This window comes from Hyperoodon ampullatus (genome assembly GCF_949752795.1).
Source record: "Hyperoodon ampullatus genome assembly, chromosome: 14".
Lineage (NCBI taxonomy): Eukaryota > Metazoa > Chordata > Mammalia > Artiodactyla > Ziphiidae > Hyperoodon > Hyperoodon ampullatus.
In genome coordinates this window covers 34,265,061-34,290,754 of record NC_136927.1, presented here as the reverse complement: position 1 = coordinate 34,290,754, position 25,694 = coordinate 34,265,061, and the positions used below count along the sequence as shown (strand labels likewise).

The 25,694-nt window shown below is 47.1% G+C and overlaps 1 protein-coding gene across 1 annotated transcript in view; it reads right to left on the bottom strand.

The window, feature by feature from the left end:
* Positions 1 to 290: 290 nt before the first annotated feature.
* LOC307063665 (bMERB domain-containing protein 1) overlaps positions 291 to 25,694 on the bottom strand; it is a gene marked incomplete at both ends in the record, with an annotated part of 114,576 nt that continues 89,172 nt past the window's right edge. Inside the window, 4 exons of the mRNA XM_079719899.1 lie at positions 291 to 403; positions 2,910 to 2,992; positions 4,378 to 4,492; positions 10,269 to 10,342. Coding sequence (XP_079576025.1) covers positions 291 to 403; positions 2,910 to 2,992; positions 4,378 to 4,492; positions 10,269 to 10,342 — 385 coding nt within the window. The remainder of the gene's footprint in view (positions 404 to 2,909; positions 2,993 to 4,377; positions 4,493 to 10,268; positions 10,343 to 25,694) is intronic.

Below are 25,694 nucleotides of genomic sequence, written 5' to 3'. Positions count from 1 at the left end.
TATTTTTTCGAGGGACGACCTTTCCTGGTGGTTGGATAAACAGTGAGACAGACTCCTGGGTTCGGCATGCTCTGGGGAGGGCCATGCGACGGTGAGGGACTCCCTATTGCTACACTCTGTACAGGGCGGCCGGGCCCGCCCGCCACACCCACGGCCCCTGGTGGCAGTCATGGGCTTGCCTTCAATCCCTTCCGCCTTGGAGAGCTCTTGGGCCCCGATGAAATGGGGGCTATGAAGACAAGAGGGTGGGGGGGGGTTCCCCGTGGCCCCGGGGGCACCCCATGTGGGGGCTACATGATATTGCACTGGGTGGCCCCGCAGCAATCCTTGATGAGCGCCAGCCCCGTCTTGGCTACCGTGGGCTTGCTAGGTGGGGGCTCTGCTTTCTTTTCTGCTCGGGAGCCTGCAGCAAGGTAGGAGAGCAGAGGCAGAGAGGGGAAACAGGAGAGAGAGACAGGTGAGGTGAGGAGAGCCCTGATCATCTGCAGCCCCAGTTCCATCCCAACCCTTGCCAGGCCTTGCTTCAATGTCACAGATCAGGTGGTGTGGAGAGCTGGCATGCATTTTATATGGTCCTGGTGACTGTTCCCACCTCCCTGTATGCCCACTGGCTTTCAGTCCTTGGCTTACAACTATAGATTTTAGCCCTTCTCCTGTTCTGTTCTCCTCACCATTGTATCTGCCAACCCCAGCACAGAGTCTGGCATTCAAGAAGTATTTGGTGAGTGGATGACAGAAATTTTGTTTAAGTCACTTTAATCTGAGGGCTCCTATCTTTCAATTCTGGAAAATACACATTATCTCTTCAGATACCCTCACCTGTCATCCTCTGTTCTCTCTCCTTTTGGAATGTCTATTAAATGTAAGTTGGACCTTATTATTCTAAGCTCCATGTTTCATAACTTCTTTTTCATATTTCCTATCTCTTTGTCTCTTGGTGCTGCATTCTGGGTAATTTCCTCAGCTCTGTCTTCCAGTTATATGAATTCTCCCTTCAGCTATGTCTCTGTGTTTAACCCACTGAGTTTTCACTTCAGTGACAATAATTTTTTTAGAAGGCTAATTGTTTGCTAATCTACCTATTCTTTTTTCATAGCATCTTGCTATTTCATTTTGGGTATTATTCCTTCTCATATCTCTTTAATCATTTTAAATATACTTTAGATAGTCTGTTAGTTCTGATTCATGGGAGGACAGACATCCTCTTTGTTGCATCTACTGACTCCTCTCATGGTGGTTCAATTCTTCATTGGTTTTAAAATTTTTATTGAGAGATCATCTTCATGGGGGTTGTTTTTAATGTGTGGGCTGTGTATTATGAGAGCTGAAGGGACTCTGCTGAGCAATTTTGCATTTGCTTTGCTGGGGTCCCAGAGACTTCACTGGTTTTGGATTAATCTTAATGTTTCAACTTGGGATTCCAGCACCAGATGGGTGGTGTATATTTGGACCCCACACTGGGCCTCTTGCATGTGGTGCAGGCTTGGTGTTTTGATTTCTTGCCAGAATTCTTTATTCTATTCATAATATTACATAGAAGGCAGGTTTCCTTGCTCCTTCTCCACAGTGTTCGGTGGAGTTTTTCTAGTTTGCCTTTCATGGAAGAGACAGTCCATTGAGGATGCTGGATTTAGGCAGGGACCATGTGGCTTATGATTTTAGGGGCCTGCAGAAGGGACCAGGGCCCTTCTCTTTCTTTATTCCTTCACACTGTACTACAGTGTTTTCATGGGATGTTAATGGATGGTCAGGGAAAACTGGGTTTGCTGCTTCAGTTGATAGTGGCAGCTTTTGGGTTGTGTTTTCCTAGCAAGATTTTCTGTCCCTTTTCTTCTGATAACAGCTCATGTCTCTGTGGCTACAGGAGTGGGCATGTGGCACAGATCTAGCCAATCACAACTTCTGAGCCTCTTGGTGACAGTGATGGGCCTAGGAAGTGGGAACATGATCCAAGAAAGGCCAATCAGAATTTTATATATTTAGATACCAGGAGAGAATCACTGGTGTTGCCTCGCTGCTACTAAGTTATGGTTCTGGAGTTCTGGCCCCAGGGAGAAGGCCTGTGTAGTAGGAGAAAATGAAGCTAACATGCAAAGAGGTGCCAAGATGATAAATAGAAGGAAAGCAAGGGTTCTAACAGTGTCCAGTCCCTGAAGCCCTGGTTCCCATTGCTCTTCTTCCAGCAAATCCTCTTTTTTGCTAGGGCCAGTTTGAATTGGGCATCCATTTCTTATAACTCAAAGTGTGGTCTCATTGGGCCAACAAAGAGAAGGTAGTTCCTAGACAGCAGGATATCGGATATTGGAAGCCTACAAAAAGAGGGTCAAATACACAGCATCTCCCAAACTTATTTCACACAGAACCCTTTTCGCTCTGAGTATCTTGTGAGGCTAATATTCTGAGAAGTAAACTTCTGGCTCCATTCCTCCAGCGACTCCAGCTCCAACAGAGGCCAGAGCTCCATGGCCCTCAGTCCTCACCTTCTTGCCTCAGTGGCCACCCAACTCCTTCAATGAAGTGCACCAAACCATATGATTAGAGAGTGACAGCTGCCGCCAGAACTAGCTGCATAGTTTGCAGAACCCAGCGCAAAATGAAAATGCAGGGCCCCCTGTTCGAAAATTCTTAAGAATTCCAAGACAGCAATAGGAGAGCACTAAAGCAAGCATAGTGCCCTTCTAGGCGTGAGCAATAGTAGGGCACTAAAGCAAGCATAGTGCCCTTCTAGGCCCTAGGAAACTGCACAGGTTTCTCACCCATGAAGCTGGCCCTGCCTGCTGCCATCCTGGGCTCAAGTTTGATCTGTAGAAATCATTTTGTTGTGCCCCCCCCCCCCCGGCTTCAAGATCTCTTTTAAATTTCCTTTTCTCTTGGATGGGGGGAGGAGAAGGAATAACATATGCACTCACTGGCTGGAGATTTGGTTACTTTGTCTAGAGGTTTTAACTTGATTCTCAGAAAATCGGCCATTTCCTTGTCTTCTTCTTGCTCCCTGTGTAGACAGATGTGTAAAGACAAGAAGAAAGTACAGTAAGCTAAGAGAGCATCAAGGAACTGATGAAATGAGGCAAGAGTGTGGGATCATGTATCAGACTTGTGGATGGTGCATGTGTATTGCTGTGTGTTGTGTGGTGGTGCATGTATGTTGATGTGTGGGTGGTGGTGCATGCGTGTTGCTGTGTGTTATGTGTGGGTAGTGCTTGCATGTTGGTGTTATGTGTGGGTGGAGCATGCATGTTGGTGTGTGTTATGTCTGGGTGGTACATGTGTGTTGTGTGTTATATGTGGGTGGTACTGTGTGTTGTGTGTGGTTGGTGTGCATATGTTGTTATGTGTGTATAGTGTGTGTGTGTTTTGTTTGATGAATCTACTCTGAAGCAGAGACACGTATCAATGATGGAGTAAATGGCTACTCCCACTAGTGTGAGACCCCAGGGCAGAGGCAGGTATGTTACAGGACCCAGCCTCCCGGATGGAGGTTTAGTGGGCTGGGCAGCCCCTCTCCTGACACTGCACCTTTAAGTTACCCTAGACAAGGTATGTGGCAGGTCTCAGAGGGCAAGTCACCTCAGCTCTTCCAAGGGTCACCAGGAGCAAAGTCAACAATCCAATCCTGGTTGAGCTGGGCAAGGTGCATCCTAGGGGCCTCAGAGGACTCAGGAGGACACAGAGAATTAAAAGGAAGTTGCCCTCTGGTTTGGAAGAGGCCCTCTGAGCCTCTCCCCTGTGGACAACTCCAAAGGCCTTGCTCCAGCACAAAAACATTCAAGAATCAACATTCACATCTTTCCTGTGCCCCGGCCCCCTGGGGAGCCTTCAGGTGCACCATGGCTCCAGGGCCCATGGTTGTCCAGATCCAGGTGGCAGGTGCATCTGCAAATAGGAGACCCTGAAGGCTAGGAAGGGGCATCAGAGCCATCCATGAAAGGGGAAGGGAAAGAACAAAGCTGGGAAGTGGGCAGGCAAGGAAGCAAGTCAGTACAGGGAGCAGAGTTTCTGTAGAAACCAATGGAAGTTTCTGGAAAAGTTGCCTTGATAAGCTGGGAGAAAGCTCAGTGGAAAGAATGTGCAGGAAGCTCTGCCGTGTGTTATGTGATATAATTCCTCCCTGGTTACCTCCTCAAATAACATTCACTTAAGATCCACAGGCCTTTGCAAAACATTTTGAAGCTGGATTTGAGTTTCTCTTGAATGTGAAGTGGGTCCTCAGGCCAGAAGGCCAGGATTCATCTGGATCCAGTGTTTGGGGAGCGTTTGCCCAGGCCATGCCTGTTGCAAAGCTGTGAGTCCTGGGAGCAGGTGATGGGTTTTGGAAGGAAACTGAGTTGTGTTCTAACAGCCCCAGCCCTGTGCTCAGGGGACATACCGCCCACTTACCTTAGCCGCTCAACCTCTGCATCGTCCACCAGGAAGTCTCTCTTCTGCACCAGTTTGTGGATCTTCTGGATTAGCTCGTCCTCTCTCTGCTTCTGCAACTTGGTTTTTTCTTTTTCTGGGAAGAATAAAACATTAGCAAAGACAGTTTGAGTGTAGCTGTTGAAAGCACTTGAGTCCGAGGGGCCAGGGTTGGAATTCTGGCTCTACCATTTAACTTGCTGGATGAACTTGGAGAAGAAACTTGACCTCTTCAAGCTTCTGTTTCCTCCTCTGTAAAATACACAGTGAGGCTTGAATGCGAGACTGTGGTGATGTTAGTAAGTGACTTTGCATAGAGGTGGCCCGTGGTGTGTGCTCGGTAAATGATGCTGCTGCTGCAAGGGGGTCGTGCAGAAGGCAGTGGGGAGGAGGGTACAGGCCGGGGGCAGGAGGGAACTACTCTATAGCGAGGCTCAACCAATCTGTCAGAAGGAAAGCACCCATGCTTTCCCATCCTGTTCCAAATACCAAGGGCTAGAGCTCCATAGAGGAAACAAAAGAACGAGGGCTGGACACGAGGACTGAGAAAACTAGGAGGGCAGGAACTCTTTCAAAAGATAAAAATCATGGGGCAGCTTGTCCATCTGCCTGCTGGAACTGGCACTGACCATTTCCTCTAGATCTGGGGGCAGAACCAGAGGCAAGGAGAATATAATATTTGGATTAGAGAGAAAATCGGTTTCTTTCATTAATCAGAAGGGGAGGGAGGAAGTGGAGTGGAATTGCAAGCAGCCCCTGGATTCCTGCTCATTGGCTGCGTTGACGATGGTAGCATCATTCCTCTCGAGGTGGGTTCCGAAGTCTGATTCTGCAAATCACTCGTCAGTACCACAGAGCCTCCCTGCCCTCTGTAGGTGAGTTAACCACAGGGCCCTTGGACTTGGGGAGTGATGTCACCGTCCTCTCCAAGTTACCAGCGACAGTCCTCCAATATTCCCCTGTCCTCTGCCAGGCCCCAGATCTAAGCCAGAGTCACAAAGCAACTGGCAGGGCCCCCAGGAACTCACAAACCTCCCTCCCCAAGTTATTCGTCCCCATTTTCTATCTCTTGCCAGTTCAGGCATCCCCCAGCCTCCCCAGATACTCAGCTGCAGCCCTCTGCTCATGCAGCCCCTCCCAGCAACTCATGGGAGAAGCCACCTACTCAAAGCGGTCTGTGCTAGCTTACAAACCAGTTACTAACCTAAGTCTCCGCGCCACCAGCCAATGCTGTTCACCTGCTTTCACGTGTTAACACACCCTTTTTGCCAGCATCTCTCACCTGCCTCCAGGTACCACCCACCTGTCTCCAGGTATTACCTACCTACCTTAAGCCCCGCCTACCTACTTGCAGGCCCCACCCACCTACCTGTAGGCATCACCCACTTACCTGCAGGTATCACGTACCTGCCTGCAAGCATCACTCACTTGCTTCCAGGCACCACCCACCTATCTAGGGACACACTTTTTTTTTGCCATCATCACCCACCTACTTGCCAACTTTATCCCCTGCTGGCATCACACACCTGATTCCTAGCATCTTCACGTGCTTGCCGATGTGACCCTCCAACTTGCTTCTCATCTATCTCCTCCAGCACATCTCCTTAGCCCAGGCCACCATCAGCTCTCCCTGGACCATGCCATGACCTCCTAACTGGTTTCTCTGGCCTGTAGACCCTATCAAAACTGTGAGCCCTTGCCATAGAATCAGACAGTCGTGGCTTAATGCCCCAGCTCCTCCCCTTCCTAGCTGTGTGACTCTGGGCACATTCCTCAACCTCTCAGCATCCAGTTTCTCAACACAGATAATCATAAAGTTGTTGCAAGTTTTAAGAGAGAGAAATCAAGTAAAACACTAGGTGCACAGCCTGGTGGATAGTAAGAGTTCATGAACAGTCAGCTGCTACTATTATAGGCTATTATTTTACACAGTCACTGTTGTTTTAATGATTAAGTGCCCTCTAGGTTAAATATTTACCAAACGAGGTACAAAAGAAATAAACACTTATTTAATGAAGGGAAAGCAAGTCGCATAGCATAAGTGTGCAAAATGTAAGTGCTTAATAAATTGTAGCAATTATCATTGTATTTGTATTACCGTGAGCTTTACATTTTTATTTAATCTGGTTTCTCAGCCTTGGTGCTATTGATATTTGAGACTGGATCATTCTCTGTCATGGGGGCTGTGCTGTGCGCTGTAGGATGCTGAGCATCATCCCTGGCCTCTACCCACTAGATGCTGGTAGCAGCCCCCTCTCTTAGTTGTGACAACCAAGCCTGTCTCCAGACATGGCCCATGTCTCCTGGGAAGCCCAACTCACCCCTGCTTGAGAACCACTATTAATTCTTTCCAACAACCCTATGAGGGAGACACTATTTTTATGTCCAAGGGGAGGGTATCATGGCCTCTACAGCCAGGTCTAAGCATCCCCAGCCCTGAGGGGGCAGTGGTGGCAGTGGAGGTGAGGTGAGGCATCTTGGCTTGTTCTTGAGAAGCCCTGAAGGCAGGGAGGGCTCCAGGTGTTCTCTCTCATCACAGTCTGGTAAATTATTTTCTGACCCTGGCTGGAGAAACATGATTTTCTTGGCCATTCGGTGTTCTCTTTACTCAATATTTTTATTGATAAATTGCCAGGAGCATCATTTTTTTTTCCCCTCAACTCAGCTAAATCCATCTAGAAACCTGGCACTGGCCCAAGGAATGCACAGAAAGGCTCTTAACAAGGAGTCAGAGGAGAAGGTGGGGAGAGGTGAGCAGGAAAGGGAACTTTAATATCTGAATGTCTGCACAGAAGTGATTGGGAAGATGCAGTTTCCCGGCAGAATCAATGGAGCTGCCGTTGATGACCTGGGCTCTGTTGCTAAGTGGCCCTATGACCTTGTGTGTTTCCCAGTGGGACAGTTGATGGCATTTCAAGTAGAACTTGTTCTTCAGGGGGACTGTCCCCTCCATGCAGGGTTAGCGTTCCTGGCTTCCGCCCATTGAGTGTCAGTACCGATCTCATCTTTATCTAAACTTTTGGTATATATTTTTGCATGAATTTTGGTATTTTAAATATTGCATGAAAATATGATTACTGAATTTTTCTTGTTCCAGCTGAGCGCCTTGTTCTCCTACCCTAGTCCCAGTCCTGGTTAGTCATGCAGCCCAGGCACTGTGTCAACCAAAGACCCCCACCCCCAGCCATTTCCCACCCATTTCCTACCCATGCTCTAGAGGCTGCCACAGCCCCTGGTGGAGCCCCTGTGGCCTGAGGAGGCCTTGGCTGGCCTGGTGGCCACACACTCGTGTCTCCTTTATCTCAGTGGCACCCAAGTGTCCTGCTGAGCCAACAGTGGACTCTGGGAATCCTTCCTCTCAAGAGGGAGACGTCAGTCCATGTTGGGCCCATCATAGTCCCCTGGGAAGTTGAAAATTGGGACACAGAGGCCCGAGAGTTTGGCTCTTGTGGGGGAAAATCATGGAAGGGAGATGAGGTTGTTAACCAAGCTGCACCCTGTGGGGTCTTCCTGGGACAGACCCCTCCCCCATATCCTCTGCTGTAGCTCTTCTCTGAAGTCCCTAGATAACAGTATCTGATGCACATTTCCTGAGTTGTTTTACAGATGCTAAAACCCCCACCAAATGGAAGATGTTAACTACTTGATGAGCACAGAGCCCCCAGGCCTCCCAGAGCCTGAGGATTCATGTTAACCACCCCCGGTCCCCCCACCCCACCACCACTCTGTTGCCTCACCATCCACCAATCGGAGAATTGTACATGAGCTGATCACATACCCTGGGATGCCCCTCCCTCACCTGGCCTTTAAAAATGCTTTGCTGAAACCCATGGAGGAGTTTGGGCGTTTTGAGCACTAGCTGTCCTGGACTCCTTGTTTGGCCCTGCTATAAACGCTGCACTTTCCTTCACCACGACCCAGTGTCAGTACATTGGCTTTACAGCCTGTGGGCAAGCAGACTCAAGTTGGGTTTGGTAACAAAGTGGCCTTGCTTGGCTCATGTGCTATAGAGGGAGAAAATGGAACATGCTCCAAAATGGAGAGTAAGAGAGAAAGAGACAGAGAGAGAGAGAGGGAGAGAGAAAGAGAGAGCAAGGGCCAAAGTACATTCCACAGCTTTCCTGCTTTCCTGTTTTTGGTTCTCGACCTTTGTGAGTCGGGCTGAGCTTCCTGCCTGTTTGAGAGTAAATAGTACGTCCTTGCCACCCCTAATTTCATTTGGAAATACGTTATTTGGGAATAGGGTCTTTGTGGATGCAATCAGTTAAGATGAGGTCATACTCATTGGGTCAGCCCTTAATCCAATGACTGGTGTCCTTATAAGGAGAGGAGATGACACACAGAGAAACACAAAGAGAGGAAGGCTACACAAAGACAGAGGCAGAGACTGGAATAAGGCAGCTACAAGCCAAGGAACAAGGACTGATGGGAACCACCAGAAGCTGGAAGAGGCAAAGAGGGATTCTCTGTTCCAGCGTTTGGAGGGAGCACGGTCGTGCTGACACTTTGATTTCGGACTTCTGGCTTCTTTCAAAGAATAAAGTTCTGTTGTTTTAAGACACTAAGTTTGTGGGAACTTGTCAGGGCAGCCTTAGCAAACTAATACGATAATGCCCGCAGGCTCCAGGAGTCTCCGCAGTCCTTCAGTAACTGCCCGTTTTGTGTTTACATAAGCTTCGATGGGTTTTTATATCTTTCAACTAAATGATCCCTCGGAGGAGTATAAAATGAGAGACTTGGCCCAGTGGCTCTCAGCCCTGACTGCCCATCACAACCATGTGAGAAGCTTGTAAACATAACGCCAGGGCCCCACGCTAATCAAATGGAAGTTTCTAGTGGGTAGTGTCTGGACTTGGCTATTTCCCCCCGCCTCATTCTATTTTTTTCTGGCCACACTGCAGGGCTTGCAGGATCTTAGTTCCCTGACCAGGGATTGAACCTGCGGCCATGGCAGTGAAAGCTCTGAGTCCTGACCACTGAGTAGAAATGTGTTTGGTTAATGATAATAATAATAATAATAGTAATAATAATAATGGCACTTATTTATTACACACTCACTATAAGATGGGAACTGTGTTAAGTACTTTACATGTGTCACCCCTCGGTCAGTCTCACAACAATCCTTTGAGGTAGATAGCATGATTGTCCCAGTTTACAGACGAAGAAACCGAGTTATAGTGAAGTAACGTGCCTAAGGTCACATCATTAATAAGTGACAGATCTAGGTTGGACTCCAAAGTCAGAGCTCGTAACCACCATACTCTACCTGTTCCCAAACAGGATAACAAGAGTAATCATTGCTAATATTTACTGGACTTTTTGGACCAGCTATCAAGCTAAGCACGTGGCTTGTGTTGTTTCATTTATCGCAGTGAGATTTATACCCAACGAGTTAGGTACTATTACTATTCCTACCCTATTTTCAGAGGAAGAGAAGTTGAGTCTCAGAGAGATAATGTGACTTGCCCAAGGTCAAGGAGGTGGTCAGGGGCTTCCCTGGTGGCGCAGTGGTTGAGAGTCCGCCTGCCGATGCAGGGGACACTGGTTCGTGTCCCGGTCCGGGAAGATCCCACATGCCGTGGAGCGGCTGGGCCCGTGAGCCATGGCCGCTGAGCCTGTGCGTCCGGAGCCTGTGCTCCGCAACGGGAGAGGCCACAACAGTGAGAGGCCCGCATACCGCAAAAAAAAAAAAAAAAAAAAAAAAAAAAAAAAGGAGGTGGTCAGAATTAGGACTTGAACTCGGGTCTGCCCGATGCAGTTTGAACCACGTGATCAGGGAGCAAGCACTGCGTTGCAAGAATGAGGCTGCATTAGGGCCTTCCAGACAGGGGCTCTGAGCAGCTGGTTCATGAGGTGTGGTCCCCCATGGTTACCTGGGATGGCGACCAAGTTCTGCAGCTCCTGCTTCAAGTCCATGATGTCGTTGCAGAGCTGGATGTCATCCATCCTGGGGAAAGAGGACAGCGCACAACAGCAGGTTACATCAACAGAACATTCTACACCCTGAGCACCACCCTGATTTCAACAAAGAGGGCTAATGGGGGAGTTTTGTCCTCTGTAAAGCCCACACATGCTCTTTAGAAGTTTAACACCAAAAGTAAACAAAAACAACAAAACAAACTGTCCTTTATCCCATGATTTAGAAATGATCAATCACAGTTAATAACACCTTGATAGAGTTCCTTCCAGTCTTCCCATGCTTGGCTTTTGTTGGCATACGTGAGAGACTTCATGCTGTGGGTTCAGTGTTTTCCTTTTTCAGCCATGTGAAAAGCTTTTAAACGTTACAGAAATTCACCGCATAGACAGAAAATCTCCCTCTATCCTTCAGAGAAAACCATTGTCAGTGGTTTGTTATCTATTCCTCCAGATTGAAAAAAATGTTTATGCTTATACTACCAAAGATGACACTATCATTCATGCACAAAAAAACGTTTTGCAATTTGCTTTTTTTAAAGGTTTTTTTAAAAAATATTTATTTATTTGGTTGTGCCAGGTCTTAATTGCAGCATGCATGTGGGATCTAGTTCCCTGACCAGGAATTGAACCCAGGCCCCCTGCATTGGGAGCACAGAGTCTTATCCACTGCACCACCAGGGAAGTCCCACAATTTGCTTTTTTTTAACTTAATGATATGTCTTGGGCATCTTTCCATGTCAGGATATGCACATCTCATTTTTAATGACTATATAATATTCCATTATATCGATATACAGCGATTTATTTAACCATTCCCCCCATTCATAGGTATTAGACTTATTTCCAGATATATTCTAGGATAGATTCCTAGAAATAAAGGAATTCCTAGCTAAGTCAATTCCCAGAAATGCAATTGGAGGGTTAAGTGACATGAACATTTTAATAGGAATTTCCAAACTGTCCTTCAGAGGGACCGTGCATGACATTCCCACCAACAGTGTGAAAGGAAGCTCACCCCTATAATCTCAGCAATTGGGTTGCATATACAATTTTGCATTATGTATTTCATGTGTGTGTGTTGCAATATTAACTCATCTTACTGTAAACAACATTTGTAATGGCTGCCTGGAATTTCACCAAGTAGATTTATCAGAGCAGTTTTAATTATGCCCTTACTTATTTATTTTTTTTGCCACACTGCACGGCTGTGGGATCTTAGTTCCCTCACCAGGGGTCAAACCCTGGTCCCGGCAGTGAGAGCACCAAGTGCTACTGGACTCCCAGGGAATTCCCTATGCCTTTATCTTGATTACTTAGGTGGGCTTTTTGAGTTGTTTGTTTGTGTTATTTTAGCCGCGTTAGGATGACCATGGATTCACCTAAGGCTTTTCTTTCGTGTTGGATTATTTGGGGTGGGGGCTACTGATTTTCAGAAGTAAAACCACTGAGTACAAAGGGTATGACATGTCTATGGCCATTGAGACATATTTCCAAATAGCTTCCCCATGGGGTGTGTGTGTGCCTTCATTCTGCATGTCTTTTTTTTTTTTTTTTTTTTTTTTTTTTTTTTTTTTTGTGGTACGCGGGCCTCTCACTGTTGTGGCCTCTCCCGTTGCGGAGCACAGGCTCCGGATGCGCAGGCTCAGCAGCCATGGCTCACGGGCCCAGCCGCTCCGCGGCATATGGGATCCTCCCAGACCGGGGCACGAACCCGTATCCCCTGCATCGGCAGGCGGACTCTCAACCACTGCGCCACCAGGGAGGCCCCATTCTGCATGTCTTTATTGAGCACTTACTACGTTCACCAATGACATAGGCTCCAGGGATGCACCAGCTCCCCTGCCCTCATGAACTGAAATTTAATCAGGAGAGACAGAGGGTGAACACAAATACAACAGAACGTCAGATGCTCCGAAGAAGAGTGAAGCAGGTGAGGGGATGGAGTGGACCACTTTGGACACATCAACCTTCTGTCCCAGGAAGAGATGGAGGAAAGCAGGAATATTCTCACAAGGCTCAACTGAGTCTGCAGAGCAAGTAGGGGCAGGACCAGGACCAGAAATCGATTTGTCTGAATCCACTGATCTTTCTGCCTCCTTCCTTGACGTCTTCGCCAAGAACCTGATCTCCATTCAGAAGTGCCATCCACAGACCAGCTTGGGGCCCCCTGTCCTGCCCGTGTGACCCCCAGCATCCCAGCTTTCAGGACGAGTGGCAGTAATGTCTCGCTTCAGCCTACATCTCCTGCTCCTGTTGCCAGGGGCAGGCACTCCAAGCGCTTGTCAAACCCTGCCCTGAAATGTCCTAGCAGGTGGCAGCTGCCACAAATGAGCTTGGGGGCTTTGTCAGAAGGGTACATGCTGTTCCCCTGGGTTCCTATCTGCGATCCTTCAACTGGAGGTGCTCCAGAATCCTTTTCCACATCTAGCGTGGAGATGAGGCTCCATCAGTGGTTCTTAAGGAGGATGATTTTGGTCCCTGGGGACATTTGGCAACATCTGGAGACATATTTGTTGTTACCGCTAGGTATGTGGGGGGATTGCTACTGGCATCTAGTGGGTAGAGTCCAGGGATGTTCCAAAGCATCCTACAATGCACAGGGCAGCCCGTCTCAGTAGAGAATTACCTGGTTCAAAATGCCAATCACGATGAAGTTGAGAAATCTTGGGTTATAACTACAGAATTGACACAGGTACCTGATAGGTACTTCTTGAAAGATGAGAGAAGGAAAGATGATGAAAGAACAAAAGAGCGACAGGTAATGTTAGAAGCAAGAGTATTGGCACCAAACATCTCTAGTTCTAAGGGGCCGTGTGCCAGAAATTCTTCTCTGAGTCTAACTTTCCTCATCTTTGAAATAGGAACTATAATAGTACAGCTTTCTAGGATTATTATGCATGTCAGGCACTGAGCACGTGTCTGGGACATACACAGTACAATGCTCAGTAAATCATATCTGTTGCTATTATTAGCCGTTAGAAAGAGGCAGGGGGGAAAAGAAAGAGAAAAGGAAGCTGGATAAGCAGGGTATTTGACAAATAGAGCTAACGTTCAACCTTAAAACAACTTTTAAAAATTATATTCCTCTCTATAAAATTTTTTTAATAAAATTTTTTAAATAAAATTCTTATCTGATTGCAAAACAGATTCCTGATCATTGTAGAAATTTTGGAAAATACAAACAAGTACGAAGAAGGAACCTAAGATTACACATAACCTTGATCCATGTGCACCAGAGGCCACTGTTCCACTCCGAGTGTTTGGGTGACTTTCACACCAGTCTTCTTCCTACATGCAACCCAGGTGCGGCGGGCTTGCCCTGGGGGGTCTTCACCCTTCACTCTTTGTCCATCTCGAAACTGCACTTAGCACTTTTTTTTTTTTTTTCAGTACGTGGGCCTCTCACTGTTGTGGCCTCTCCCGTTGTGGAGCACGGGCTCTGGATGCGCAGGCTCAGCGGCCATGGCTCACGGGCCCAGCCACTCCGCGGCATGTGGGATCTTCCCGGACCGGGGCACGAACCCGTGTCCCCTGCATCGGCAGGCGGACTCTCAACCACTGCGCCACCAGGGAAGCCCCACTTAGCACGTTTTGAGTCCTCCCAAGCACATCCAAATTCACCCCACATTAACAAGCAAGGTGAAATTCTTGTGACACTCTCACAGACAGGCATGCGTCAGAACCCCATTAAGATTCCTAGTAGATAGCACTGTTGTTTTCCTCAGATTTTTCTCTTGTCACCAGCTTTCCATCTCTTCTCTTTCTCTCTCTTCCTCTTCCACACGCCTCATGGTCCTCGGATCTGTCACCTACAAATTGGCACTTGCCATCTACCTCTACAAGGATTAAATTATGAGCCACTGCAGCTGCTGACCTTCGACACCCCCTGAAAGGAGTTCAGGGTAGAGGTCAGAAATGAAGCACTCTGTGCTCTGGGAAAAACTGGCAGAACAGGTCTTCAGGTAGTTGGGTATTTTCAGGAGATGATTTTATGAGCCCCATCTTGCATCTCCTCGCATCTAGAAAAGCACTAAAATCCTTCATGGTGACGTCTGCTCCTCGTGGCTAGCAGTAACTCTCACGAGACTAGCAGAAACCTTCTGCAAAAAATATGTGCTTGATTGCATGTACTCCCCCTTCACCAAAATCACATATATACTGACCTTCCCCCCCACCTCTTTGGAGCAGTTTCTCAGAGCTATCTGAAACGCTGTCTCCTGGGCCATAGCCTTCATTTTGCCCCCAATAAATCTTAACTCACAACTCTCACGTTGTGCTTTTTTAGGTTTGTTTCAGTGGACAGATCCCAAGCAATTCACCTCTGGTCTTCAAGTTACAAATCCCAGTTGGCAAAACCAAAGTCTGGTGGTTCCCTGAACATCCCCAGGAAAGGAGCTTGCTTCCCCCAACCTCCACCCAATCTATCAGGGAATTTACCTAAACAAAAATCAGGTTGGAAGATGGAGGGACGGGCTCCACCACTAAGGGAAACAAAAAGTCAACGTTTATTGAGCATTTGCTTTCTGTGCATAAACTCACTTAAGTCCTCACGGCAGTCCTGAGAGAGGTGTTGTTTTTATCTCCATTTTTACAGACAAGGAAATGGAAGTTAAGTGATGTGACCAAAGTCCCACCCTGGTATGTGGCCACTGGGATTCAGCCCAAGCTCGCAGGCGCTCTTGACCACTTCACCATGGTCTCTCCTCTCACGTGGCTGCAGGAGTTGAGGCTGACACTGAACTGACCTTCGTTCTGCCCCTTCCTCCCATAGCCCTGATCTGTTTAGGAGGCAATGTCTCCAGCTCCTTTCAGCGAGACAGGCTGGGACCTGAGACCTGGACCCTTTGCTGCAATGCTTGCACCTGGACACACGTCTCCTCAAGCAACAGATACAAAGAAACTAGAAGGGGCTAAAAATAACTGCTCGCACAAGCACGCCTGTGCAGTCGCAGTCGGGGCAATTATGAACAATAAGATACAAAAAGGCCACAAACCAACTGCCATTTCTCCATTCCTTCCGTTTCTCCAACTGCCATTTCTCTTTTGTGGAGAGCAAAAGTAGGGCACTGTGCATGATCCCTGCACACTGTGCCACCAAGGGGGTGGGCAGATCACCTAAGCCACCCCCCCAGCCCAACCCACCAATCTGCCCCCACCCCCACCCTATTTAAAGAACCAGCTTGCCAGCCCTTGGAGAGCAAGCACGGGCACCTGTTTCTTGTTTTCCTTCCCTCATGCTGCACGAGGCCCAATAAAGCCCTGCCTGAATTCCTCATCTGGAGTCTTATCAATTTCTATTGATTAAAAAGCCCAAGGACCCAGGTCGGTAACAACAGAAGCCAGTTGTCTTAGTCTGTTCAGGCTACTATAACAAAAATACCATGGACTGGGCGGCTTAAACAACAAACATTGATTTCTCATAGTTCTGAAGGACTGGGAAGTCCAAGATCAAGCTGTCAGCTGGTCCCGTTCCTGGTGAGGACTCTTCCTGATTTGCAGACGGCTTTCTTCCTATAGCCTCACATGTTGGAGAAAGAGATCTTCTCTCTGGGGTCTCTTTTATAAGGGCACTAATCCCATTCATGAAAGCTCCACCCTCATGACCTTAATCACCTCCCAAAGGCTTCACCTCTAAAGACCACCACATTGGAGATTAGGGCTTCAACAAACGAATTTGTGGGGGGGAAGGGAGGGACACATTTAGCCCATAGCACCAGTCATGGCAGTCCCATTTGCCTCTGCCAGACATCTACTTTCCCAGGCTTCCTGGCAGCTAGAGGTAGACATGAGACCCACTTTGGGGCAACGAGAGGTAAGAGGAAGTCTTCTTGGGTGGGAGGGGCGGTTCTGGGGAAGATGATTTGAGTCTTGGGTGCTATCCCCTCATACTCCTGAAGCTGCTATAGCCACTGTGGTGAGGATGGCATAGGGAAGCGAGGAAAGAGCCAGACTTTTGATGACATCCTTGAGCTACCCCACTGATACCTAATTAATTGAAGATACTATTGGGAGTTTCCTGGTGGCCTAGTGGTTAGGATTCCAGGCTTTCACTGCCACGGCCTGGTGGGGGAACTGAGATCCTGCAGGTCATGAGGTGCGGCCAAAAAAAAAAAAAGTCCAAGACACTATCAATCAGATGTTCTGTTACATGCAGCTGAAGACAGCTTCACTGATACATGTATGTGGATATGTGTCTTTTGAAAAATATTGGAATCATACATTTTTATTGATAGCCTTTTTTTTTTTTGGCAGTGCTGCATGTTAGGCAGGATCCCAGTTCCCTGACCAGGGATCGAACCCATGCCCCCTGCAGTGGAAGCACGGAGTCTTAACAAGTGGACCACCAGGGAAGTCCCAATATGTGCATTTTTAATAAAAACAGGATCAAAATAAACATTCATATGCCTTGCTCACTGTGAGCATTACGTCATGATGATTGTCCAATGCCATTAAATAATATAATTCAAAAAACATTTAAACCGTTCATGCAAAGCACTTCTGAAGCTTGGCTGGAACTTCCAATAAGCCCCGTTAGTCCAGTTCTCTGCACAAATAGTGCTGAACCCTGGAAATCAAACTGCTCCTGCCAGCTGGTTCTAGAGAGAGAGATGTCATCTCTGAGAAACTGACTGCTGCGGGAAGGAAAAGACAGTCAGTCCGTGTCATTATGCATCTTAACCTTTCATGCTGGGACGATGGAGAAAATTGGTCATTTTACCAGCTTTGGGTGGGGAGAGGTGAATAGGCTCTGTCAGAATAATAGCGTTGCTGTTTTACAAGATTTCTTTGAAAATGACATGGTGTGGAGCCTAATGGAAACCCAGCAGAGACCAAGATGTGAAGGCAGAAGCAGACTGATGGAGGAAAGGGTTGACTTTTTAAGAAAATATTTATTCGGCTTCTTCTTCTGTAAGTTGTGGATGCAGTGGACTTCTTGGGATGGGTGAGAAGAAATAACATCTGGTCTTACAGGTGGAATGCTGGTCTGGGATGTGCAGCCTGGATCTCAGTCTCACCATAAACCTCCTCTATGACTAAAGGGAAAATTCTGTTTTCCTATACACTCTTCACTTGTGACACCAAATGCATGGGTTTTCTCAAACCAGGCAATTCTCCAGCTCTTGGTGGACACCAACTGGGTGTCCTGCCATTTAACTCCATTCTGATACTCACTGCCTGGAGGTAACATAGACCCAACAGGTTAAGGGCTCAGTCTCATAAGACTGCCCCTGATGCAGATGCCAACGGCAAGTCTGCACCACTCATACTTCTGACCAACTGGCTATGAATTGGTGGTTCCCGTGACCCTCTCTCCCAGGTTCAATAATTTGCCAGAACTGCTCATAAAACTCAGAATAACATTTACTTACATTCAGTAGCTTATTATAAAGGATATTTTAAAAGGTACAGATGAACAGCTAGAAGAAAGATACATAGGGCAAGGTATGGGGAAGGGTGTGGAGTTTCCAGGCCCTCCCCAGGTGGGCCACCCTCCCATCACCTCCGTGTGTTCACCAACCCAGAAGCTCTCCGAACATCATACTTACGAGGTGTTTATGAGGGTTCATCAGGTAGGCGTGATCAATTATTAACTCAATCTCCAGCCCCTCCTCCTCCCCAGAGAATGCAGAGGTGGAGCTGAAAGTTCCAAGCTTCTAATCATGCCTTGGTATTTCTGGGGACCAGCCCCCATCCTAAAGCCACCTAGGGACTCCAGCCACCAGGCATCTAATTTGCACACGAAAAGACACTCATCACTCTGGAAATTCCCAGGGTCTTAGAAGCTCTTGTGTCAAGGAACAAATAGTAGAACAAAAAATGCTCCTAGCACCTCTATCACTCAGAAAATTACAAAAGTTTCAGGAGCTCTGTGCCAAGAATGGGGTCAAATACCAAATATATTTCTTATTAAACCATAATGACGGGACTTCCCTGGTGGTACAGTGCTTCCGTGCTTCCGACGCAGGGGGTGTGGGTTCGATCCCTGGTAGGGGAACCAAGATGCCACAAGCCACTCAGAGCAGCCAAAAAAAAACCTAACTAAACCATAATGACTCTTGACAAATCATTTCTCTCCCCACACCTCTGTTTCCTCAGATATAGGATGAGGGGTTTCAAGGATCCTGGGAGCCCTGTTCTGCTAGCATTTAGAGGTGATAACTTGCTTTAGACCCTGCCAGACCTGAGTGCGGGTATCAGTTCCACCGCTGACCGGCTGTGCAACTTGGGTGAGTCCTTTCACTGCTTTCATTGGTCTCAGTGCTCTCACTGTTGAAAAGGAATCATACCTTTGTCTTGGGGTCGTATGAGAATGAAATAACCTTATCTGTGTAGAGCAGGCAGCCCTATGCTTAGCACATACATAGTAGGTGCAAAGGAAAGGCTACTTCTGTCCACCCTTCTGCCCTGGGTAAGGAGGTGAGCAGCTAGGCTGCCAGCTGGCAGACACTCCTGAAAACTCTTAGCCAACATTCGTGCATCAAAGAATGAATCTCGGGGCTTCCCTGGTGGCGCAGTGGTTGAGAGTCCGCCTGCCGATGCAGGGGACACGGGTTCATGCCCAGGTCAGGGAAGATCCCACATGCTGCGGAGCGGCTGGGCCCGTGAGCCATGGCTGCTGTGCCTGCGCGTCCGGAGCCTATGCTCCGCAACGGCAGAGGCCACAACAGTGAGAGGCCTGCGTAACGCAAAAAAAAAAAAAAAAAAAAAAAAGAATGAATCTCACTTTCTGTGTTACTTCAATTTCCTCCAACCTACTGGCACTGAGATGATGAGTGTGTGTGTTTGTTTGGCGTTCATGGATTAATGAGCTTAAACGCTGTCCCTGGGGGAGAATAAGTGTTGAGACGTCTCCAGGGAGACCCTGGGCTCAGTCATCTCTCAGCATCACGCTGGGGACCAAGCGACCAGAGAGATACCTGCCACACGGGCTCAGGCGACACATCCGTGAAAGGGACACCTTTATGACACGTCACAGAAGGCCTGTTTTCTCCCCGTGGCACATTTATGGTCTGCGTGTTAACTGGCTTCTCCCTTGATTGTAATCAGACCCTCATTTGGGAGCAGACACGGTTCCTAAAACAATGTCACCTCCCTCAAGCATGGATTACTCTTCTCTCCCCCAGGTTTTTCTAGATCATCTCTGTTTGGATTCAAGAAAATTACTAATACTGAGAAACTCATCAAGCTGAACTCTTGGGGTTTGTGCCCTTTTCTGTATGTATGCTGCATGTCAATTACAAGTTTCCCTGAAAAAATTACCAACAATATTTTTTGCTTTTGTTTTAGACCTAAAAGGGTACTTTTGGTCTCTTAAAAATTATACACATATTAAAGGCAGCCTCCCTGTAAAAATGTCAAACAACACAGAAGTATAGTCATAGATGGCATTTATTAATGTTTTCATACTATGGGCACCAGATTCTGGGCTAAGCATTTTATAAAAATCATCTCAATTAACTCTCACAGCAACCCTAGCAGGTGAGTATTATCATTATCATCCCTTGGATGGTGTTAGGAACTTGCTCAAGGCCACAGAGTAAGTAATTGGAACTTGAACCCAGGCAGTCTGACCTCTCAGGTGGGAATGTTAGAGAACTCTTGACCGAAACCACCGGCTTTGGCCAGGCCTCGCTTGCCTGAGTTTTCTCACAGCAGGAGGTCCCAATAAGGAACATGGTGCTGCCACCCAAATCTAACGGGAGAATTCAGGAGGGGCCAAAAGAGGGAGGAGACAACCAACCTCCCAGAGTCCTTTGCGCTGGAATCCATCTTGGCGGAGAGAGATGCGTGCCACCAGGAAGGACCCTGAGTCAGACCAACTATGGGCCAAGCAAGATGACCGGCCAGAGACAACCGGAAACTAACCCCATCACCATAAAACCCGAGGCTGAGAGGCACGTGGCAGAGCAGTTCTCCTGGTTTCCCTTACCTGCTGCTCTCCACTCGGGTGCCCCTTCCCAATAAAGTCTCTTGCTTTGTCAGCCTGTGTGTCTCCTGGGACAATTAGTTTCCTAGTGTTAGACGAGAGCCCACTCTCGAGCCCTGGAAGGGGTCCCCCTTCCTGCAACAGGAATATCAAAGTCCCATCTCATATGGTGGTTGGAGTTCAGGGAAGACAGAGACCAGAGTAGTTTGGGGGAAGGTTTCTCAGTGCCACTTATGGGAGGGGCACAGCCTGGAGGGTCACAGAGAAGGCTCCCAGGCGCTCAGGCAGAGGGGGCAGCTCAAACACTGACTGTAGAAAGGAGTGTGATATCAGTATTATGTGACAGGGAAGAGTCCACTGAAATACTGGTGACATACAGGTCTTGGTTATGAAGGACTTGACATGGGAGCCATCTTACGTTCTAGAGTGAGAGCATGGCAGGGCTATGTGTCTATGAAAGCCAGTTTGGCAGACATGGTGACCAGTATGTACACAGCAAGGAGAAAGAGCATCCTCACTCTGAACTTTCTGTTTAAGGTGCTCAAGGGACTTCCTGGAAGTTGTGTTTGCTCTTGAATCTCCAGTGGGGTCAACAAACTATGGCCCATGGGCCAAACCTGACTCCCTGCCTGCTTTGTTGAAATCCATGAGGTAAGAATGGTTTTCACATTTTTAAATGGTTGGAAAAAAATCAAAAGAAGAACATTACTGGACACATGAAAATTCTATGAAATTCAAAGTTCAGTGTCTATAAAAAATGTTTTATTAGAACACAGCTGTGCCTGTTCATTTACCTACCGTCTGTGGCTGATTTCACCCTACAATGGCTGAGGTGAGTAATGATGACGGAGACCATATGGCCCAAAGTCTAAAATTTTCACTAGCTGGCCCTTTATAGAAAAATTTCATCCTAATCCTAATCTTTGGGGAAAAAATTTGGAAAGTAATCAGAGACTAACCGAGTTCTTGGAGCTGGAAGAGCTCTCACCTTATACGGATGAAGAAGTAAATGCCCAGAGAGGGGAATATTGATCACTGAGTCATTGATTTGCTGAGTTGTCCAATAAATCAATCATCTAGACAACCTAGATGATTATTGACAGCCTACTATGTGTGGGCTTCCTGCCTCAATTTTCACTTCTGAGAGACATCAGGAATCAAGCTGGCTAAGGTTCCTGGCCACGGGGTGGGCCCACGGGGCTCTCAACCACCTGACGCTTTGACTGAGGGCCCAGCCTGCTTTCTCCTCTGGGCACCACTGGGGGATTAAGCTGTGCGCAGTGAATATGAGGTCAGCCAACAGATTTCCTGCAGCACCTGCTAATGTGATCTGGCAGTTTCTGCTAGGGCATTTGTCCTTCACATCCTTCCCTTCACTAAGGACATACTAATTTTTGTGATTTCATGTATTTTCTACTTTTATTCCCCCAATCTCTTGCCAAGAAGAATGCTTAGACTGAGACACGTTAAGTCATCCCCTTGGATGGCTCAGCAAGCTGTGAAGGGTTCTGGTCCTGGGTTTCCCTAATCCTAGCCCTGAGGCTCTCGGCTGAGTGGTTCACAAAGAATTAAAGATGTGGACAAAGATTAAACTCCAAACAGGTAAGACAGAGAGAGGGAGAGGGAAAAAGGAAAAGGAGGATGAGGAGGGGGGAGGGGAAGGAGGGGGGAAGAGAGGAGGGGGAGGAAAGAGAGGAGAAGAGAGAAGAGAAAAGGAAACACCATGAATGTCCAACAATAGGGCATCAGTTACGTATATTACTTTCCAACGATACAAGGAAGAACTCTGCAACCGTTTAAAAGTTATTGCTGGACAGGACTTCCCTGGTGGTGCAGGGGTTAAGACTCCGCACTTCCAATGCAGGGGCCCAGGTTTGATCCCTGATCAAGGAACTAGATCTCACATGCATGCCATAACTAAGGAGCCCGCCTGCCGCAACTAAGACCCAGTGCAACCAAATAAATAAATAAAAGTTATTGCTGGCCAGGCTGCAGTGTTTTCTCAAGAGGACCCCAGGAGAAAATACAACCAACACAGAATGGATGTGGTAAGACACGAAGGGTTCCCAGAGTCAACAAACAAAAACAGAGGATGCCCAGTTATAGTCGGATTTCAGATAAATATGGAATCATTTTTAGCATAAGAATGCCACATGTGATATTTGGAACATGCCTATCCTAAAAAACAATCTGTCATTGATCTGAAGTTCAGATCTAACCAGATGTCCTGCGTTTTCTCTGCAATCCTACAAGAAGAGGGAGGCCAGACTCTGGATTTCAGCCTTCTCACCTAAACCGTCGTTAGCCCAGGGGGCCTGCTCTGTGCAGGGCAGGAGGGAAATCTCCTTCAGCCACAAAGGTTAGAACAGTGGCCTCATCTCCCAGCCTGGCCCCTCTCTGTTCTCCCTTGACAGTCCTCCGTTGACAAGTTCGAAGTGATATGGGAATTTGAGAAGACACAGGAGAAATAGCAAATACGGCCAATGGACTGATAAGAGTAGAAAACTGGGGACAATGTGGAAACATATGTCAGGGGCCTTGAAAACATTTAAACTCTAGTCTAGTGATTCAATTTCTAGGATTTCATCCTAGGGAGATAATTAAGGGCAACATAAACACTTAGCTATGATTATGTGCAACACAGCCTTGTTTGCAATAGCAAAACACTGGAAGCAACATAATTGTCAACAATAACAGAGGGCCGCTTAAATAAAGGATGGGATGTGTGCATAACGAAATTCTACCCAGGTATTAAAAATGATGCTCAAAAGAGATGTTATTGATACAAGAGAATAAACCATATCAAAAAGTGGTTAAGAAATGTTAGGATCCAATTTTGCAAAATACAGATGCTTAGAAAAAAGACAGGAAGACTTCATTCAAAATGTTACATTTGATTATTTTGAGGGATTTTTTTTTTTTTTGACTGCGCCACGCAGCTTGTGGGATCTTAGTTCCCTGACCGGGGATTGAACACATGCCCTCGACAGTAAAAGTGCAGACTCCTAACCACTGGACCACCAGGGAATTCTCTTGAAGTAATTTTTATTTCCTTCATTGGCTTCTCTGTATTTTACATTTTTGTTTGTTTTTTTCAACATGCATGTATTATCTGGATGATTTTTAAAGTTTTTTGTTTTTTGTTTTAAATTACCATGGGCCACTCCATGGCCGGTCACTATAGCTGCAGCAGAAGGCCCTCTGTGCCCTTGTCTCTTGAGCCTCATTTCTAGCCATAGAGCCTGCATTTCGGGCTAGCAGCCCGCCTGCATGCCTGTGTGATCCCAACATGCACCCTTCAAGCCTTTGCTCCCTTCAACGCATCCCTCAAGCAGAACACCTTTGTTTCAGTCTAATTCCTATGCAGCCTTCGGGATGGCCCCAGCATCTCCTTCCAGAGTCTTCCTGATGCTCCCAGGCTGCATCACGTCCTCTTCCTTCAGCTGCACAGCCCCTCACCCCCTTGATAATCATCTGGACACTTGTGTTTCTCCCTAAATAGACTGCACCCTTTAAGGGGCTTTGCCTCTTCGCTCTGTGATTCTAGCACGTAACACATGCCTGACACATCGCATTAAATACGTGATGAAGAGAGGAAGGCAAGCTGGCTGGCGGGCACAGAGGAGGACACACTGTCCTGGACATTTATTGAAACAAGGCCTCAAGGCTGCAAGTGCAGGTGGAAAATTCTCAAATCCCATGATAGAGACCCCAACAGGGTAATAGCATCTATCAAAGGCGGTGAGTCATCCCCAGAGAAATCCAATTAAACATCCTTATTTCAAGTGATCCTGCTCTGCATTCTGCTATCAATACCGTTTCTATTCTGAGCTCTCTCAGCATTTGGGCCTCCTGTGCCTTCCATTGTCTGATCCCTGCTGAGTTCCTGCCAGAGCGACCATGTCTTCTCCCCCAAACCTTCCCTCCCACTCCCAAGTTCATCTTTCTTTCCTGCTGACACTAACAAAAGCTAACATGCATTTGAGCAGTTCCCAGGGGTTAGGAACGGGGTCCAGCTCCATCTCTTTAAATCCTCACTATCTATAGGGCAGGTATTATCATTCTCAACTTTATAGAAGGCTCGGAGTGGTTAAGTACATCACCCAAGATCACACAGCTGGCAAGGGATGAAGGCAAGATTTGAAAGAAGACAGTTTGACTCCAGAGCCCTGACAATCACCACTACGACAAACTGCCTAGAAATGTCACCCAGATGTACCAGGTTGTCCCCTTCTACCCTAGTACCCCCATCCTTTGCCCCGTTCTTGCTGTCAGGGGCTTTTAAAAATACTTTCAACCACTGGCCATTCCAAAATGTGAGCTTTCTTGGGCGATGAGTTTAGTCCCATCCCATAATTTCCATTAGCCGTCAAATCTACCTCAATATTTTAAAGTGTTTTTGAAAAAATAAACCAAAATGAATAAACATCAAAATGTTTTTGAGATGGGCAATAGACATTTTCCCCAGTTTTGTGTAAAGTTCAAGTAAAAAAAAAAAAATCTTGGGAGAAAATCAGGTGATTTTTATTGATCTCTACCACACAATCAATAAAAAACTGTGGGCCTGCTATTGGAAATGCAGCCTTCAGATAAATCCCGATTCCTCCTTGTGATCAGACTGCTGGCTGGAAGCGCCTCCTATACAGGAATTCTAAAGTTGTCATTCCTTTCATCTGAGCATCTAACGACAGAAGGAAAAACTCTTAGAAACACAATCTGCAAACCCCAAGCCCCAGGAAAGGCTCCCCGCCCCAAAGGTAGCCTATGGATTTGGCAGCACCGTCCATACTCTTAGCTTAGCCTGCTCCTCCTATGAGAACACCGAGCACCCCTCTGTAAGCCCTGGATTATCTACAATCACCACCCACAATTTCCCTTCGACTCACTGCACCATCAAAAGCAGATCTGCTTTTGATGATAAGCACATTGACATTTAAATCACCCTCATGTTTATTCAGCACGAGTGATTAGTGGCCTTCTTTGTATGGAAGCAATATCCCAGGGCTTGGCAAACCACAAAGAAACAGCAAGTTTCCTCTGCTGGATCCTCCAAAACCAGGACAGGGCAGGGGTGTAAACAGTGGTGCTTCTGGCAAATATTTAACGACTGGCTGGGAGTCGGGGAGGGAGGGAGAAGCCTTGGTTTGTGTCATTTGCGAATATCCATGGTGTAAATAGTCCCACCATGGCAGGTTTGGCAAGATTCCTGAATATCATTGGCTAGACCTGACAGGTGGGCAAATTGGAGAATGCCTCTTTAACATTATTTTTTTAGTTTTTTTTTAAAAGTATTTTGTCGATTTTTTTAGTTTTTATTTATTTATTTATTTATTTATTTATTTTTATTTGGTTGCACTAGGTCTCAGTTGCGGCAGGCTGGCTGCTTCATTGCAGCTTGCTGGCTCCTTAGTTGCGGCACACAGGCTCCTTAGTTGTGGCATGCGTGTGGGAC